The sequence below is a fragment of the Tursiops truncatus genome, chromosome 12 (genome assembly GCF_011762595.2).
Source record: "Tursiops truncatus isolate mTurTru1 chromosome 12, mTurTru1.mat.Y, whole genome shotgun sequence".
Lineage (NCBI taxonomy): Eukaryota > Metazoa > Chordata > Mammalia > Artiodactyla > Delphinidae > Tursiops > Tursiops truncatus.
In genome coordinates, this window is record NC_047045.1 from 18855190 (window position 1) to 18875820 (window position 20631).

General features: G+C 42.4%; 1 protein-coding gene across 2 annotated transcripts in view; it reads left to right on the top strand.

Moving 5' to 3' along the window:
* The window catches only part of MRAP2 (melanocortin 2 receptor accessory protein 2), a 100080-nt gene extending 80186 nt beyond the window's left edge, over window positions 1–19894 (top strand). For both annotated transcript variants that reach the window (XM_033867532.2, XM_033867533.2), the window contains exons 3-4: window positions 2311–2410; window positions 18047–19894. In XM_033867532.2, the coding sequence (XP_033723423.1) occupies window positions 2311–2410; window positions 18047–18440 (494 nt within the window). In that variant the 3' untranslated portion in view covers window positions 18441–19894. The remainder of the gene's footprint in view (window positions 1–2310; window positions 2411–18046) is intronic.
* The last annotated feature ends 737 nt before the right edge of the window (window positions 19895–20631 follow it).

Consider the following 20631-nt stretch of genomic DNA (forward strand, 5'->3'; position numbering starts at 1 on the left):
GGAAGACCAGAGGCTCTGCATTCCTCCTTTTACTGCAATGCTCACGTCTGTGAAACTTGGCATATAAATAAAACTTCAAGAGGGTTTGGTTATTCCTGAGAAGAGATGGAGATCTCTGATATTCTCTGAAAGGGGCTCAGGGTGAGAAAGTGCCCTGGGATTGGGCCATGTGACAGAGGATGAGGTAGAGGAGAATTAATGGAAATAATCTGAGGAAGCAGAATTTCCTTTGGAGAAGAATGTGAATAAGCAAATCTGCTTAAAGCATATTGTGATGAGAAACGTGGATACCACATTATCAAGAAAACATCTGAAAATGCCATTGGATCATGGGGATTTTCAAATTCTAACCAAAGCTCTCTTCATTCCCACTCTGTTCCCTCATGACTTTGCTGAGGGCTGAGACCCTCCCAGGTCCCACGTTATTGTTGCTTTGTGATCCGCTCCCTGGGTCACTAGAAGGCCGGGGGCAAGGGACTAGGCTGGGTCAAAGGCACCCTCCTCCATCCCTGCCTACTCTGGGATAGGGGACTGGAGGACTCATAGGGGTCCAGCCACCACTGGTGGTGTGAAAGCTGTCCTCATGTCCCTTCCTAGGAAAGAGATTTGAAAATGGATCAACACGACTAGATTAAATTCTCAGCTGAGGATTTTATTATTCTGGTGGGTCACTGTAGAATTTCCTTTTGCTGTGCAGGCAGTTGATGAAGTGTAGGGTATTGAGCTGTTGTTTATCTGCACAATGATGCTTTTCAGTCTGTGCCCCCATAACTGAGATGCTATTGTTACATGCTGCACTTGTGCACGTGTGTTTTTTTTGGTACTTGTCCTTATGTCTTGTTTAGGCCTCATTTCCATTAGATCGTAAGGCAAAATCTACAATTCCTGTTTCTTTGGCACTCTTAACCCCGGGAAAGATAAATTAGCTTTGCATCCAGAGTGCTGAATAAATGCTGTTGAATAAAAGTTGTTAACCTCTAGGCTATAGTATATGTAGAATGAAAGTATGAATTATGTGAAGTAAATTACTAATCTGATTTCTTCGTGTTAGAGTGCTATATACTTATAATTTAGTTAGAATAATGCTTTGTATTTTAAACACATTTAGTGCATAAGTTCTGTTTACCTCTTTTTTTTTAATTACTGAGTATCCTCATTGTATTGCCACATAGGTAAACTTCTTAGAATAGATCAGAAAATGTAAAATACTTCAACTCTGTCGCCTCTCCCAGACTTAAGACCCTATTAGGAAGGTACCAGGTTCTGGTAGACAGCCTGGTCTCATCCCCATCCGAGAGACATACGCTAGTGACTATTACCCATGATAGGATCAAGGAGAGACCCATGTAGAGAAGCACAGACAAAAATGTCATGGGGTTCACAGGAGGAGCAAGCACATCTGTTGGGGAGATTAGGCTTTGTGAAGGAGATGGTGTAAGGCATGGGCTTTGAAGGATAGATAGACTTCCATTAGCTCCAACCTGGGGACAGTTGTTCCAGCTGGTGAAGGTACAGGCCCCGGAAAAGGTGTGGGTATTAGGAAGCTGTGCCTAAGAGTTCAGATAAGTACAGGGACACAGTGTCCCCTAGTCCACTTGGAAACATGAGTTTTAAAGTAGGGGTAAACTGGGAGAAAATGATCATTTTAACAATAATAGCCTGCAAATGTGTGTTACCTTTTTCTCAGATGCCAGACGTTGTACAAGTTCTTTGTATATGGAATGTCTTCTAATCTGAAAAAGGTCAGGTCTATTTTCGTTGAAGGGTTTTTCATAAGAGAGCAATATTATCAGAGCTCTGATAAAGCAGATTTGTACAGAGATGAGGCACAGGGAAAGGCCAAAGTTAGGAAGAGCGCTCAGGAGGTCATTTGTATGTTCTCTGCAAGATGTAATGAAGAGCTGAGTTATGCCAGCAGGAGCATGTGTGAAAATACAAAATTGGGTTGGTTTGAATCAGAAGTCATTTTAAACTTCATATTGCAGTTTCTGCTAAAAATTGGATTTTCTAACTCAAAACACTTCAGTGGAATCTTGAGGACCTAGACAGCCCATTTTCAGTCTTAGATTCCTCCACTGGGATGTGGAAACCAAGAGTCTGGAGGGCTGACATCTCTTAGTAGTGCCTGAGACAGAAACCCGGAGGCACAGACTCTTCCCTCATCCCTGCATCTTTGACTGATGGGTCAAGATTGTCTCAGAAGATTGTTGACATCTTTTCTCATTTCATGTATCAAAAAGCACAGGTTCCTCAATTATTTAAGTTTTATGCTGCTATGAAATACTAATCCCAGTGTTAACTGTCTTGTAGATTCCATTGTGATTGGATTTTGGATTGGTCTCGCGGTCTTTGTGATTTTCATGTTTTTCGTGCTGACTCTGCTGACCAAGACAGGAGCCCCACACCAAGAGTAAGTTTGGGCTGTTCCCAAATGTCCGTTAAGCTCCACAGGGACCAGAAAAAACAGAAATGGGATCCGGGGCTGGGGTTGCTTCCAGTGGGTGGAAAGATGGCCCTGGTTATGGATGTGCTGTCTGGACCCAGTGCCTGTTGTGTGGGACCTGCTTTCCTCCTGGTACTTCGCCTCTTACCTCTGGGGCTCATTTTCAAGTGAACCCTTGTGCACCTGGGTTTCTTGGTCCTTTCCAGTAGTCTAACTGCTGATCCAGCCTCAATTTTTATTTTGAAAGTATTATTAATTGGGATGTATGTTCTCCTTATTCCCAAAAGAATTTAGATGACTCACCAGACTGAAAACAGTGAAAAAAGACAATAGCAAAAATAGGATGAAAACTAGCTTAGAAAACGTTTGAGGAGCAGAGAAATAGTTGTTACTGGATACACGACTGAATTAATTATTAATAATAGTCACTGAATTCAGCATTAAGTTTCCTTGAAACGAAATAAAACGGAAACATTAAGGATTATATAATTTCATGGCGTGGTAAAGAACATCCATGTTGGGCTTTGAATTTATGGAGGAAATGATTACATGGATGCTTGAAGAACGCTGAGTAATGTCACAATGTATTTGGTCAGTTATGGTTTGCAAAACTCTCAGAACTGTTTTAGAGGATTTTCTTTTATCCAAACTCTTCCAAAAAAGGAAAAAATAATAACTTATGTTGGATACCTTATCAGTCAGTCCCAGCAGGCAACAGATAGCACACTCAAATTAGATAATTAGAAGAGCTTTTTTTAAATTTATTTTTTATTGAAGTATAGTTGATTTACAATGTTGTGTTAATTTCTGCTGTACAGCAAAGTGACTCAGCTATACACATATATCCATTTTTTTAATATTCTTTTCCATAATGGTTTATCCCAGGATATTGAATATAGTTCCCTGTGCTATACAGTAGGACCTTGTTGTTTATCCAATCTATATGTAATAGTTTGCATCTACTAACCCCAAACTCTCAGCCCATCCCTCCCTGACTCTTGGCAACCACATGTCAGATCTCTGTCTGTGAGTCAGTTTCTGTTCTGTAGATAAGTTTATTTGTGCCATATTTGAGATTCCACATATAAGTGATATCATATGGTATTTGTCTTTCTCTTTCTGACTTACTTCACTTAGTATGATAATCTTTAGGTCCATCCATGTTGTTGCAGATGGCATTATTTCATTCTTTTTTATGGCCGAGTAGTATTCCATTGTATATATGTACCACATCTTCTTTATCCATTCATCTGTCGATGGACATTCAGGTTGTTTCCATGTCTTGGCTATTGTGAATGGTGCATGTATCTTTTTGAATTAGAGTTTTGCCTGGATATATAGAAGAGCTTTTAATAAAGGGACTAGTCACAAGTTGTGGCCCAGGAAGAGGGTGGCCCCCAGGATAGTGCAGGATGCCAGGGCTCAGAACACTGAGGAGTAGATGCACTAGATCTGAAGGGGGTCATGACTGGCAACCAGGAGTCCTGCAGAGAGGCTGGCTGAGAGGAACAATGGTCAAGAGTCACAGCTAGTCCAGTGTGACCTCTCAGGGAGGGAGCCTCCAATAAATATCCAGACCTTTCTTCCCCTCTCCTACCCCTTTCTTACCTTGGCTCCCCACTGGTGAAGCCCACACCACAACCGGTGGCCAGAGCCTCCATCAAAGGTCAGTTTCCTGGGGCACAGAGCAAGAGGGGGATGGGTAGAGAGCGACCTGAGCGAGTAAGTGGAAGAAACTGAGCACAAATCCTCACGTTTCCATCGGCATCTCCCTTCATCCTCACAGCCTGGCAGCGGCATTCTCATTGTTGTGTCTCATCACACAGTCTGCGGCATCTGCTGTTCAGTCTTCAGCCTGCACTTGAACTGTAACAACTAGTTGTAGGTAGAGAGAAGAGTTCAGCCCATCACGCACCTATTTTCAGACATTGAGGTCTGGAAAAAAATTTAAACACATGTTAAATGAAAAGAAAAGATCATTTTATTGAAGCATATGGAGATGCATGGTTGAGAATCTCTATAATAGTCACTAAAAAGCCACTAAAATAATATGAACTTTCCCTTTTCTATCTCCTGTTCTCATAAACATCTGAACATGCCTTTACCTCACTTTAAAAATATGGTGTGGATTACAGCAGTAGTAAGAGAAGCCAAGGACAAACTCAGATTAGGGTACATCTTGTAGAGTGGCCAGGGAATAATAACCCCCTTTATCTTCCTTCTCCTCGGAGGGACAGATGGATTTTTGCAGGGTTATTGAGATCTATTTGTTTGATGTAGGATGCAGGTGAGTTTACAGATGGGAACACCCTAGCCCAAAAGGGAACATGACTTCCTGTAATGGTTAATTTTATTTGTCAATTTGTCTAGGCCACAGCACCCAGATATTTAATCAAACGTTATTCTAGATGTTTCTGTGAAGGTTTTTTTTTTTAGATAAGATACCATTTCTGAATAACACTGATCATCTCCATAATGTGGGTGGGCCTCATCCAATCATGGGAAGGCACTCCTAGAAACACATGGACCTCCCTTGAGCAAAAAGGAATTCTGGCAGAGGCCTGCCTTCAAACTCTTCCCTGGGTCTCCAGCCTGCCAGCCTACCCTACAGATTGTGAACTTGCCAGCCTCCACCATCACATGACCCAATTCCTTAAAATAAATCTGTCCCCCTCCCCTACCCCAGATGGACGGATGAATGGATGGATGGATAGATAGATATAGAAATACACACACACACACACACACACACACACACACACACACACACACACACACACACACACACACACACACACACACACACACACACACACACCCTGTCAGTTCTGTTTCTCTGGAGAACACTGACTTATACATTTCCTTAACATTTCACATCGACCCTGGGTAGCTGAGACTTGAATTTCCAGTCTTCCAATAGGCAGTTCATCCTTCTAGTAGATGGTTTCTCTCTTGATGGTGATTCTGAGTCATCTCAAACAGGGGTCATTGTAACTCTACATGCTTTTAATGAGGCTAAGGAGAAAGTCTAACCTTTTTTTATTTTTAGTACAATAAGGGATCAGCCCTCAGGACCACATTTTAAATGCTTTCTTGAGTCTGAGGCAGTGTGAGACATGGCATTTGGCTGTAGTATATCATAAGCAAACTGAAAGAAACAGACATGTGGAAAAATCCCTAAATGGAGCAGTTAAAAAGGATTTTAGATCTTAGTAAACTTGGCATTTATTTGGCAGGAATTTTTTCTAAAATAGACATTATTTTTTCCATTCAGCCAACTTTAATATAAAACAATCAATTTTAAGTGTGCCTGTGATAATTAGGCATGGAGGAAAGAATGATAAATCATTCAGACTAATAATAAAAGCAGTTTTTTTAAACATTTGCCACATGCCAGGGTCTGCTGATCATTTTATATGTGTAATCTCACCAAGCTTCACAAAAAGATGAAGTAAATCCTATAAGTGTTCAACTTATAAAGTTCCCCACTTTACGGATGAGAAAAATGAGGCTGAACAACTCATATGATGATTCACAGGTTAAAAAACGAAAACAAAACAAACAAAACCTTCGGAGCCAGGCCTCAAACTAAAGTCTCTTTGACTCTGAAGCTCCTGTTATTAACACTACATTAAATTATCTCATGTCAGTAATTTTAAATCTCCTTCTTATATTACAACAAAGATATTAGCAAGCAATCAGATTTGTTTTCTTTGATCACATATTGGATCAAGCATGGGCTCTGGAGTCAAACATTTCCAGATGTACTGGAACAGTTTACTAGATTCTTAACCTCTCTGCTTGAGATTCCTCATTTGTAAAAATAAAATAGTATCTGCTTCCTAGGAGTACTGTAAAGGTTAAGTGAGCTGATGCCTGTGGAGCTGCTGGTACACGCTGGGCTCACAGCGGGCAGCTCTCAGCGAAGATCAGTCCACCCCTGCGTGGCTGGTGGAATCCTGGGGAGAGCTGAGGGGTGCAGGTAAAGAGCAGGAGGGAGAAGAGGACACCCATCCTCCCACGAGACAACCAGGCCCTACGCGTTCACGTTGGAGCTACACATGCCGAAGCGTGGCTTCCTTCTACCCTAGCTTCACCTTGGGTGTGTCTCTCAGTGAAAGAGTAAGATGATTTTAGAAAGGAGACTAAGCAGAGAATCTTGGTGATGGCTCAGAAGGATGTCTGAATTCTGACTGCTTTATATAACAGGCTCCCTGGGCAGCTGGTCACAAAGAACTTCCTCAAGTAGGATATCAGGCAGTAAGTATCTTTTTGGAATATGACGCCGACGTTCTGGTTAAGATCCCCAATCAGGTCTGCAAGCTCAAAATGGACTAGTGTTGAATCTACCACTCAGTTCTATCTCCTCCTCCATGGAGGTGTCCCGGGCAGGCTGAGCGGCTCCCTAGGAGCTCATCATTGCTGATGCAGGGAAGAGCACAAACATTCCCTTTGAAAGGAGTAAGATACAAGGATGACAGATAGGCTTCTTCCCTGAAGTTTCCAACTTGGGATCATATTAGCATAAGAACTTCAATTCTAGAGTCACTGCCTACTCATTGGCTTCTGTTCAGGAGAGGATGTGTCATAATCAGACTATGAGACAATAACAAACAGCTCCGCAAATCTCAGTAAAACACAACATGGGTTTTCACTGTGTTCAAGCTACACATCTTCTGAGGGTCAGCAAGGGGTGGACAGAAGCTTCTCCACTGTAGCTGCAGCATCTCCAAGGCTCAGCCTCCCGGGTTCCTGTGACAGGGAAGGGGGCATGAAGAGATCTCACACCTGCCCTTCTGTCCTTCAGCCAGGAAGTGGCACACACCCCTTCCTCTCACAGATCATTGGCCAGAACCAGCCACAGCCACCTGACCGCCAGGCTGGGCAGGGTAATCTGTGTTTCCAGGAGGAGAGAAGAACCAGATATGAGCGAGCACCAGTAAAGCAGACCAAAGAGGGAGAAAGACTCTTATAAAGCTGACATCGCCTTTCTTAAAAGCTTCTAGGTCCAAGCAGCTTTAACGGGGATTATTTTTCTCATGGAATATCTGCTGTTGTGTGTGGGAAAAAAACCCCTCTTACCTGGATCCTTTAAAGACAATGAAGATAAAAGAACCATTTTTCCTGTGCTTTTTCTGCTAAGGAGCTATTTACTCTCTTTACCGTCTTGTTAAAGTATTATAACCCCATTATCATAAATCTGCCAGAGAGAAAGAGTACGGGAAAGGCTTGTACCACATTTTTATGTTGAATATTTTGGACTTTTTTTTAAAAAAAAAACGATCAAACCCCAGACATCATACACCTCCAATACCCTCTTTTGTAGCCTTTGCTAAGTGCACTTCGTCCAGGTGGGGATGGTCTTCGTTTAGGGGTGAGGACAGGTGACCTTGTAAAAATGGAACTTACATTTTACCTTGAGTTGCAATTTTCCTGAATATGACACTCACTAAAGGAGGGGTACAGCGCACCTAAAAGCTAATAGCAAGAGAATGTCTGTGCTCAAGGTCTTTGCTAATGACCAAGGTCACAGGAACCAGCTAAGTGCAGATGTAGTGCAGAGTGGTTCCCGAGGTAGAGCCTCCGTTCTGAAAGGTCTCCATATATCAACAGGTAAAAAATCCAACTGCTTTATGTATCTGATTCAGGTTATACACCTCTGTTCAGGAGTCACTTTTAATTCCCCGTCAGTTACAAGGTGTATCCTGAGTGCACAGCTGTGGGTGTGCTGAGGGTCATCCTCAGGTAGCAGAATCCTTCTTGCCTCAGAGAGACTGACATCTGCCTGGCAAGTTGGAACTACCAACGAAAGCAACCAAAAGGCACTTTCACACACACGCAAGGATTTGGTTGGTGCCGCTGTTAGGGCTTGTTACGTGAGATGAGGCTCTCAGCACAGGCTGTGGCTCCTGTGAAATGGTTATTATTATTTTCTCACTGGTGGTTCATCACAGAGTTTAGTAGGTCTTTGGCTTACGCATCTCTAAAAGTCCACTGAAAGTGACTGCTGGAAACACTAGGCTCCCACAGGCTGGACTGCCCACCCCTTTTCATGACTGGGGCGAACCTGAGGATAGTCAGGCATGCTAAGACTCAGTACAGCAGCAGGCGCTCCATGTGTAAAAACTCATCATAAATCTGGAAAATCCCTAAGGGAATAACCCAGAATCTTACGGGTGTTTTCCCTCTGCCAGCGAAGGTGGGAGAAGTCCGCCCTCCTGACCTAACTTCCCGTAGGGTCCCAGAGGAAGGAGCACATCCCTAAACACTGGAGGGGGCTGTGCCTTTCACAGGAATCAGGGCTCTGGACCACCTGCAGATACAGCCGTCCGGTGCATTGATTGAGCGTCGAATGATGGCAAGGCCCTTTGAGAGATGCAAAGATGAATAGTGTACAGCACAGCAGTATATGGGAGAGAAAAGAGCATACCAAATAGCTCTGACATGAGACAGGAAGGGCTGCATCCTGTAAGGCAAGGTCAGTAAAATCGAAAGGAGCACAGAGGGGGGCAGATTCCTTCCTGCTGGGAGATCAGAGAGTCTCCATGGAGGCAGGGACATTTGAGTTGGACAGAAAAGGACGTATTTGATTTTGACAGAGAAGGGGTAGGAGGAACAGCACAAGCAAAGGCTCAGAGGGGGACAGTCAGGTCCCATATGGCTGGACGGTAGGGTTGGCGAGGGGACTGGTGGGAGCTGACACTGGAAAGGCCATGTGATGTGGAAGAGGATGGTCTGAAAGATCAGGCAGAAGAGTTTGGGGAATCAATGAAAGTTTTGTGAGCAGGGGAGTGTCATGGAAGCAAATGACATGCACTGCAAATGCCAGAGGACTGGATGGGTGCTCACGATGGAGGATCTCTATTCTGGTACAGAAAATCCCACAGGTTCAGACAATACATGACACAACCCAGAGTGAGAAGGAGAAAAGACCAAGAATCAGAACAGTCTGAACAGTCTTTTTACTCTGGCTGGTGGAGTTTGGGGATGTCACAATCAATAGGTTAAATCCAAATTGCATTTCTTATAACAAGCTGAAAATGAGGACTAGAGATTCTTAAATAAGTAAAACAAGTGAGTTTAAGATTCTATCAAAATAAACAGTTGTCATCTTTCAAAAGTTAGGATGACACGGGAGAACTTCTTGCAAACACGCTAGCTAGATCTCAGTTTCATGATGACAAAATATAGAATAGGTAGGAATGTGACAAAAATAATGAAAGACACTAAAATTCTTGGTGATTCTGAATTTTCTAATTGTCTTCGTATGTTCAGGCTCCTATAAATACCACAGATATTTACTAGATGGCTTGTAAGTAACAGAAATTTATTTCTCACAGTTCTAGAGGCTGAGAAGTCCAAGGTTGAGGTGCTGGCAGGTTCCCTGTCTGGTGAGGACTTGTTTCCTGGTTCATAGATGATGGACTTTTCACTGTGTCCTCATATGGAGGAAGGAGAGAGGGATCTCACTGGGGCCTCACTTGGAGGGTTAGGTTTCAACATGGGAATTTTGGAGGAACACAAACATTCAGTCTATAGTACAAATATTCTTCAGTATCCTTTCTTTATGATACTTATAACATGATATTAATTGCTAGCTCAGTCAACATCTCACAGTTTCTCGTTCTTTCAGTGTTCCAGTTATTGAAGTTTATGGCTTCTGGTTTTAATTATCATTTTAATCAAGGTGGTATTTAAGAGGTTAGCCCTTGTAATTTTAAATTTTCACAGGTGTAACCAAGGCTGTGGAAGAACAAGTTGATTTTCAGCTGTTTTAACTGCTCTGATAGGTGCCAGTGAGCATTACTTTTCCATATGCCAACTGAGTTTCAGAGGATGGGAAACTCGCGACTAGCCTTCTTCTCTCCGTCATGGCACCCAGGTTATCTACCAGGACATGTTTTATAAGGTTGGAAAGACAGCCTTAACAATATGGCACATGTTTCCTGAAAACTGAATTAAGGCAACATCCAGCAGCAGAATCCCCCCCTGCCTAATTATTGAGCATCCCTTGCTATTCCAACATTAAGTGTACAAGAACATTTTCAGGTGTGACTCATGAGGGCTAGTCTGCTTTAAAGACTGGGTAACCACTGGGCGGGGAGAGAGTTCACTGGGCTTTATTGAAGCCATTCTTACCAATAAATGGTGGGAAGTCTCCCCAGTGGAACCTGAGTCTCCTGCAGCCTCCAAGGTGGGCCAGTTATAGAAGGTGCAAGATGCCCTTGCAGTAGCTCTGTGGTCTGTGAGCTCCAACAATGCAAGGCATTGGTGCCATAGAAGAGTCTAGGACAGAGCTTGGGGATGTGGGGAGCACTGCAGGGTACAGTCAGAGACAGTGCTTCCCTTGGCCAGAAACAGGTGCAGGGCAGTCCTAGATGTGGCTAGTTTGCTGAATCTCTTGTACCTCTGGAGCTGGAGTCACACTCAGGATCTCTAGTAACAGACCATCTGTCTATTAAGGCTCACCAGTCCTTATTTTCAGCCTTACCTGGGTATGCCCTCAAATTGATTGCCAACCCTGGGTACGCCCTCGAATTGATTTCTGCAACTGTAGGAGAGGCCTCCTGCCAAGGCAAGAGTTGCTTTAGTTTTGTGATCTCTTCATGATTGATGCATTCACTCATTTAACAAAAACTTAATGAGCACCTACTCTATGCCTAGTACCGTGCTGGGTACTGAGGACATAGACAAGAAACACACAATACCTGCCGCGAGAGCTGATCGTCTTAAGGAAGGTGCTAGACAAGTAAAGAAATGGGCTCAATACAGAGTGAGAAGGCAGATGGAGAGAAGCACCCAGTTCTCTGGGAGAACATCCCAACTCAGACTGGAGGAGTCAGGGAAGAAGGTGGCACCTAAGATGATTCAGGAAGGGCCAAGAGGAATTAGGCAGGTGGGTTCCAGTTTCAGTAATGGCAGAGTAGCATGTTTCAGTATAACCTTGCAGATAACAATTTAAAATCTGGACAAAGGACTTCCCTGATGGCACAGTGGTTAAGAATCCATCTGCCAATGTAGGGGACATGGGTTCGATCCCTGGTCCGGGAAGATCCCACATGCCACGGAGCAACTAAGCCTGTGCACCACAACTACTGAGCCTGCTCTCTAGAGCCCGCAAGCCACAACTACGGAGCCCGTGAGCCACAAGTACTGAGCCCACAAGCCACAACTACTGAGCCCGTGTGCCTAGAGCCCGTGCTCCGCAACAAGAGAAGCCACCGTGATGAGAAGCCCATGTACTGCAATGAGAAGCCCGCACACCGCAATGAAGAGCAGCCCCTGCTCACCACAACTAGAGAAAGCCCATGCACAGCAACGAAGACCCAATGCAAGCAAAAATAAAATAAATTAAAAAATAAATAAAATAAAATCTGGACAAAATATAATGAATGACTATTGGAAGGTATTGGAGAGTGAACGTTAGCATACAAAAACAGAAGGGAGAAGGGATTTTGGCCCTTGAAGGAAGGACACTTCAGTAGTTTAAGTCTATGGTAATATGGCTTTTAACCTGAAGTCTGCCAATCCACAAACCTGGTATATCTCTTCATATATTAAGGTCTTCCTTAATTTCTCTTTGCAACATTGAAATTTTCAGTGGACGGGTCTTACACATCCTTTGTTAAATTTATTCCTAAGTATACTATTTTTTTTTGATGCTGTTGTGAATGGAATTTTTTTTTCATTTTCTTATCCTTCATTACCTGTGTGTAGAATACAGTGATTTTTGTATAAGGTCAATTGAAAGGAAAGTTCTTCTTCTTCTTCTTTTTTTTTTTTTTTAACAGTCCTGGAACAACAGGGTAAACATATGGGAAAAAATGAACCTTGACCCCTATCTCAACATAGACCATAAACCCAAAGTAGAAGCTCCTAGAACAGCTCTGTCCAATAGAACTTTCTATGATGACAGAACTGTTCTCTGTGCTGCGTAAGTAGGTGGCCACTGGCCACATGTGGCCATGGAGCACTTGAAATGTGGGTAATACGACTGAGAAACCAAAATTTAAATTTTACTTAATTTAAATTTAAATAAATAGCCATCTGTGGTTCATGGCTATTGTATTGGTTCTAGAAGAAAGCAAAGGGTTTGTGATTTGGGGGTCAACAATTATTTCTTAGAGAGGATATAAAAAGCACTAACATAGAAGATAAAAGTTAATAATTTGAAGTTAACTGAAATATAAAGCTTCTGCTTATCAAAAGACATCTTTAAGAAAATGAAAATGCAAGTCATAGGTCAAGAGAATGTTTGGAACACATACATCTACCAAAAGACTTGTATTCAGAATATATGACAGAACTTCTACAGATCAATAACAAAAGGTAACCTCAATTTTAAAACGGGCAAAATTCTCACACACAGGCTCCTCACAAAAGAAGATAAACCAATAGCCAATAAGGGCATGAAAAGATGCTCAATATTATTAGACATCAGAGAAATGCTCATTAAAATCACACTGAGTGTCACGTCACTCCCACGAGAATGACCGACATTACAAAGATGGAGAGCACCCAGTGCTGAAAAGGATGTGGAACAGCTGTAATTCTCATGCGTTGTGGAGAGAGTGTAAGATGGTACAACCACTTTGGAAAACTCCGCAGTTTCTTATAAAGTTAAGAAACATCTACTATACGACCCAGTAATTCTACTCTTAGTATTTGCTCAAGAACAATAAAAATGTGTATCTACAAAGAGACTTTTCAAGAATGTTCATAACAGCCCCAAACTGGAAACAACCCAAATGCCCTTTAACAGAAGAATGAATAAACAAATTGTAGTGTATTTGTACAACAGAATATTACTGAGCAAGAAAAAGGACAGACTACTGCTGCATGCGACATCATGGACGAACCTCAAAAGCATAATGCTGGGCAAAAGAATACAGGCACAAAAGACTATATATTGCACGCTTCCATTTGTATGAATTTCAAGAACAGGCTAAACTAATCTGCGGTGATAAAAATCAAAACAGATTGCCTCTGGGAGGTGGAAATCGACTGGAAGTTCAAGAACAGGCAAAGCTGATCAATGGAAATAGAAATCAGAGCAGTGTCACCTGAAGGGGCTGGAAATTGAACGGGAGGAAACTTTCCAGAAGAAAGGAAATATTCTATGTCTTGACTGGGAGGGTGGTTACATGGGTGTATATATCAATAGAAACACACTGAAGTTTACATTTAAGATCTATGGATTTCAGTACGTAAATATTGCCCAACGATGAGATGAATAGTAACGAAATAGAAGCAAGGCATGTCCGTGATCACAATTTTTCACATACAGGTTTTTTAATTTATCAGTCAGGGAAACAAAAGAGGAAGAACAGGGTGGTCTGTTGAGTATTTAATGTTTACCAGACTCTAAGAGAACAAAGATGGGCTTTTCCCTTGTTCTCAGGGAGGGAGAATCAGACAGATTGCACTGTTACCACACCCAGAGGTCATGGGGAGAGAAAAGAGCGGGGGTGAGACAGGGAAGGCATCTTAGTGTCTGTCGCCTGGGCTCTGCCCTGGGGAGGGTAAAAACACTCCTGGTCTTCTGTACCTTCGTTCTTCAGCAAGCGGCGGGGATCGTGGTCAATGGACTCAATTTAATCCTGAGAACATGTAGCCTGGGTTATAGAAGAGCCGCTGTACACAGCTGGGTTTCTGGGTCGGCCTTCACACTCAGCTGATGCTCCGGGCAAGCTGGAAAGCTAGTACTCAGAGCTTCTTAGCCTGGAATTGGGGGATGGTGTGACCCCAGCAGTCCTAACCATGCTTTTTCCAAACATGTTAATCCCCTCTTTTCCTAGGTGACATTTTAGCTTCTTAGGTCACAGGTTGCTGGCACATTCATCGCTGTTCTCAAACATTTTTTTTTCTTGTCTTTTTTTTTTTTAAACATCTTTATTGGAGTATAATTTCTTTACAATGGTGTGTTAATTTCTGCTTTACAACAAAATGAATCAGTTATACATATACATATGTTCCCATATCTCTTCCCTCTTGCGTCCCCCTCCCTCCCACCCTCCCTATCCCACCCCTCCAGGCGGTCACAAAGCACCGAGCTGATCTCCCTGTGCTATGCGGCTGCTTCCCACTAGCTATCTACCTTACGTTTGTTAGTGTATATATGTCCATGCCTCTCTCTCGCTTTGTCACAGCTCACCCTTCCCCCTCCCCATATCCTCAAGTCCATTCTCTAGTAGGTCTGTGTCTTTATTCCTGTCTTACCCCTAGGTTCTTCATGACATTTTTTCTTTTCTTAAATTCCATATATATGTGTTAGCCTATGGTATTTGTCTCTCTCTTTCTGACTTACTTCACTCTGTATGACAGACTCTAGGTCTATCCACCTCATTACAAATAGCTCAATTTCGTTTCTTTTTATGGCTGAGTAATATTCCATTGTATACATGTGACACATCTTCTTTATCCATTCATCCGATGATGGGCACTTAGGTTGTTTCCATCTCCGGGCTATTGTAAATACAGCTGCAGTGAACATTTTGGTATATGACTCTTTTTGAATTATGATTTTCTCAGGGTATATGCCCAGTAGTGGGATTGCTGAGTCATCTTTTAAACTTAGGTGAAATGACCACGAGGGGAAGAAAATCACTTACTGAAAGATAAAACCTATTCCTATTAAATTTGCATTAAAGTAGAATTCCATCAGTCTCCCTCAAATGATTTTTCTCTAAATTCTGAATACATGACCTAGTGAATGTCGTACTCCTGTGTCAATCATTGATCTTCACATCACCTTGCGGAGTGGGCAATGAGACTGGTTAATCAGGCTTATCACTACAAGGAAAAACTCAGGCTTCTGAGAGGAATTCCTCATCTGATGTCACCCAGGTCATCACAGCAGGAGATAAATCTGATATAAAAGTCCCTCTGCTGCCTGGATTGCAAAGCTTCTAGGATTGCTGAGCCCTGAAATCCAGGTGATTCTTGATAATCTGGAGGTTAGTTTTTTCTTTTTTTATTGAAATAATACATAATTTAGTAGGTGAATTCTTGGCTTCAACTACACTAAGTAATCAGATGTTTGCTTAAATTTTTCTTCTATTTATTTATTAACATATTTATTGGAGTATAATTGCTTTACAGTGGTGTGTTAGTTTCTGCTTTATAACAAAGTGAATCAGTTATTCATATACATATGTTCCCATATCTCTTTCCTCTTGCGTCTCCCTCCCTCCCTCCCTCACTACCCCACCCCTCTAGGTGGTCACAAAGCACCAAGCTGATCTCCCTGTGCTATGCAGCTGCTTCCCACTAGCTATCTACCCTACGTTTGGTAGTGTATATATGTCCATGCCATTCTCACACTTTGTCACAGCTTACCCTTCCCCTGCCCCATATCCTCAAGTCCATTCTCTAGTAGGTCTGTGTCTTTATTCCCGTCTTGCCCCTAGGTTCTTCATGGCTTTTTTTTTTTTCTTAGATTCCATATATATGTGTTAGTATACAGTATTTGTTTTTCTCTTTCTGACTTACTTCACTCTGTATGACAGACTCCAGGTCCATCCACCTCACTACAAATAACTCAATTTCGTTTCTTTTTATGGCTGAGTAATATTCCATTGTATATATGTGCCACATCTTCTTTATCCATTCATTTGTTGATGGACACTTAAGTTGCCTCCATGTCCTGGCTATTGTAAATAGAGCTGCAGTGAACATTTTGGTACATGACTCTTTTTGAATTATGGTTTTCTCAGGGTATATGCTGTCACTGTTTGCAGATGACATGATACTATACATAGAGAATCCTAAAGATGCTACCAGAAAACTATTAGAGCTAATCAATGAATTTGGTAAAGTAGCAGGATACAAAATTAATGCACAGAAATCTCTGGCATTCCTATACACTGATGATGAAAAATCTGAAAGTGAAATCAAGAAAATACTCCCATTTACCATTGCAACAAAAAGAATAAAATATCTAGGAATAAACCTACCTAAGGAGACAAAAGACCTGTATGCAGAAAATTATAAGACACTGGTGAAAGAAATTAAAGATGATACAAATAGATGGAGAGATATACCATGTTCTTGGATTGGAAGAATCAACATTGTGAAAATGTCTCTACTACCCAAAGCAATCTACAGATTCAATGCCATCCCTATCAAACTACCACTGGCGTTTTTCACAGAACTAGAACAAAAAATTTCACAATTTGTACAGAAACGCAAAAGACCCCGAATAGCCAAAGCAATCTTGAGAACGAAAAATGGAACTGGAGGAATCAGGCTCCCTGACTTCAGACTATACTACAAAGCTACAGTAATCAAGACAGTATGGCGGTTAGTTTTTAAGATCAGATTTTTCATACCTGTAACTTGATTCCATGTCCCCTGCCCCATGAGAACTTGGTCATAAGTGCTGTGTCTTGAGTGATGGGATGGGAAAGAAGAGATTTAAAAACTGAAATCACTGAGATTACACACTCCAGAGCCTAATTGTTGTCAGGTTCTATTCTGGATTTGCAAGTGTTTGGACATGATTCTTGACCTTATGGAGTCACTACCTGTGTGGGAGTCACCTTTCTATAAACCTGGAAAGAATGGTGATTAAAGTAGGTGGGCTATCAGGTTATTCAGTTTGCCCCTGCTCTTTCTGTCAGGCACTCATGGGACTCATTGAGAGTTATTTTATTCATCCATTCAGATTTATTACCATTGAATTGCTAATTTGTTCCACACTAAATGAAACAAGGAATCAGGAACTGGAGTATTTTTGCACTCTTATAATTGATTGTGTCAATCAAGCAGGAAATCTGACCCCTCCTTACCTTAGCTTATGCCTTTGTGAAATGGGTATAATAATTCTTGGCCTAAGTGACATGATGGGTCAGTTTTTTTTGTTTTTTTTTTTTTTTTTCGGTACGTGGGCCTCTCACTGTTGTGGCCTCTCCCATTGCGGAGCAACAGGCTCTGGACACGCAGGCTCAGCGGCCATGGCTCACGGGCCCAGCCGCTCCGTGGCATGTGGGATCTTCCCGGACCAGGGCATGAACCCGCGTCCCCTGCATCGGCAGGCGGACTCTCAACCACTGCGCCACCAGGGAAGCCCAGCATGGGTCAGTTTTGAGAATGGGGTGAGATAAATGGATATGACAGTGCTTTGACAAACATGAAACTCACCCCTGTGAGACAGTATTGTTGTTCAGTCTGGCCTGATGTCGGCCAGTGGTTCTAAACCTGACCACGAGTAGTGATCCTTGGGGATTCTATGAAACTACAGACTACCCGTCCCCACCTCCGGAGATCCTGAGGGACTGTAACCCAGAATTCTGCATTTTAAGAAGCACTTCAAGTAATTCTGATGCAGACGATCCAAGGGTCCCGCTGAGAAACACTGGTGTGTGATGAAGAATATCAAGGATCCCTCAGCAAAAGGTCTCTTTTCAGGATGGTCCAAGGGCCCTCACCTTGTGACTTTTGCCTTGGGTTTATTTGTGCATGTTCAGAAGTGACGTCTCTCATTTCTGATGTTTGTCTGCATGCTGTGTACAGGGACTTGCATTCCATAGATGCCAAAAACCATGATTCTGCGGATAACTAAGCTGGAGTGTAAGCAGTCTTTTATTTTGCTTTGCTTTACAGCAATGCAGAGTCTTCGGAGAAGAGATTCAGAATGAACAGCTTTGTGTCAGACTTTGGAAGGCCAATGGAACCAGATAAGGTCTTTTCTCGACAGGGCAATGAGGAATCCAGGTCCCTCTTTCACTGCTACATCAATGAAATGGACCACTTGGACAAGGCCAAAGGTGGTCTCCAGACCACAGCCCTCGACAGTGAAGTTCAACTTCAGGAAGCCATCAGACGCAGTGGGCAGCCAGAGGAGGAGCTGAACAGGCTCATGAAATTTGACATCCCCAACTTCGTCCCCACGGACCAGAACTCCTCCTTTGGGGAAGATGATCTCCTTATTTCAGAACCGCCTATTGTTCTAGAAAATAAGCCAGTTGCCCAGACCTCACACAAAGACTTGGATTGAGAGGCATGTTTTGTAAAGTGTCTTCCTGAAGATGTTGGGTCTGTCTTTGTATAGCAAGAAATCTTCATTCACCAAGATTATGTGTGTTTGTGTATGAGATACAGAGAGAGAGACAGAGAGACAGAAAGACAGAGAAGGGAGCCCCCTCGGAAGAATGTTGATTAAGCTGAGTGTTTACACCTTTAAACACATTTGGGGCTTTTTGAGGAACCGAGTATTTACACTGTCTCATCCTTGTCATTGAAAAACTTGGCCACGTATTCAGTGTCAGTGTTCTTGAATGGGGTTTGGCATATTGCATTCCTACCTGCCACTACCATGCTCTACCTTCAGCAAGTTGCTTTGCCTCTCTGGGCTGCCACCTTTTTAACTGTAAGGTCTGTGGTAGATGAGCCATTCCAGTTCTAATATTTTGTGAATTTATTGTTTTGTATTCGGATGAGGCTGGATATACCCAAAGCAGTAGAAACCAGGGCGCTGCCTCTTAGCTCTTGTTGTAGCATCCCCCAGGTCTGCAACTCCCACTCAACCCTTAACTGAGCCCAGCTTTTGTCAGGGGCCTGAGCATCTACCGGGACGTCAGGAGTCTCGTTTCTCGTGGTCACTGTGGCTAGCATTTCTATTGCTTGTGCTGAAACAGCAGTTCTGAGATCCTACAGCCACCCACGCTCAAACCTGGAGACAGCCCTGCCCCTCCTCTCCTGGGATGAGTACCAATGCATGGTACATTGTAGGACAATCCTGTCCCCAGAAATGTATGGAAGGTTGTCAGCTGGGTGAGGGGAGGTGCCCCCTGTGTCTCTGTGTTGGTGTAACTGTGTCTGGTCACACTACTGTGCCATTGGCTAGTGAACAAGAAGAGTGCTATTTGCTAGGCTGTCTGTTTACCTGGCAGATGTGGCAGTGATGGTCATGTGGCTAGTGTGTGGGCTTTGAGCTGGAATGGTGAATGGGTTATAAATACCCCATCAACAGATATTCAAGGTGGCCTGGGGCAACCCAGAGTTAATTTCGTGAAGGAATCAAACCTGCACACTGTTTTGGAAGCGACTTGGTTTTGCACAGTCACGCTGCATGCATGGCCAGCTGCTAATCTCTGGGTGGCGTTTTCATTATGGATTTGTTTACCACCTGTCTTGCTTAAGCTGAAAAATAAATCCATATACTGCACCAGAATTTTCTCAGCTTCTTTGCTTTCACATCCAATTTCATTTAAAAATGATTCCATGTTTATAGTGTCTCAATTTCTATCATCTCTAGGATCCCAGTGGTCTGAGTCATGCACCAGATTTCATTTAGGAATTATTCCACCAAAAGAAACCCCTTTCCCATAATGTCTTTTGAGGAAAATATTATTCTTTAAGAATCTAACACTAAACAGTAGGACAAAGCATGGAACATTTCTTGTAGTTAACACACAGTCTTGCAAAAAGAAACTTGCTATTTTCATTAAACTTGCTATTTTCATTCATTAAAATGTTGATTTTAATAACTTTTACTAATGCAAATATTATTAATAACTTAAGTAACAAAATTTAAACCATGGGTTATTTATTATTAAGATTCAAAACTATTTAAGTGGTATCTTATTTAGAAATAGATTTATTAGAAGACTGAAGGATATTCAAAAGATAGAAAAATACCCATGATGATACCATCATTTTTGTTAATTAAACGTCAAGAACTGTGAAAGGTCTAAGATTTGACCCCTTTCGAAAGCTAGCAAGTTAGCATGACACAGTTCTGTGGAAGCTGGCAGAAGACACAAGACTCCTGGGTCAGATACAAAGAACTTTATGACCACACAGCAGGCAACAATGCAACATGTTCATTGGTTCCTGAATCATTTCCTGTTGCTGTTGTAACAAAGGACCACAAACTCAGTGGCTTAAAGCAACCTACATTTATTCTCTTACAGTTCTAGAGTGCAGAAGTCTAAGATCAGTGTCAGTGGGCTAAAATCAAGGTGTCATCAGGGCTGTGTTCCATACAGAGGCTCTAGGGAAAGATCCATTTTCTTGCCTTTTTCAGCTTCCAGAGGCTGCTCACACTCCTTGGCTCAAGGCCCTGTATCACTGTCACCTCTGCTTCCACTTTACATCTCTGTCTCTGACCATCCTGCTTCTCTCCTATAAGGACATTTGTGATAACATTGGATTATCTACAGTAATCTCCCATCTCAAGATCCTTA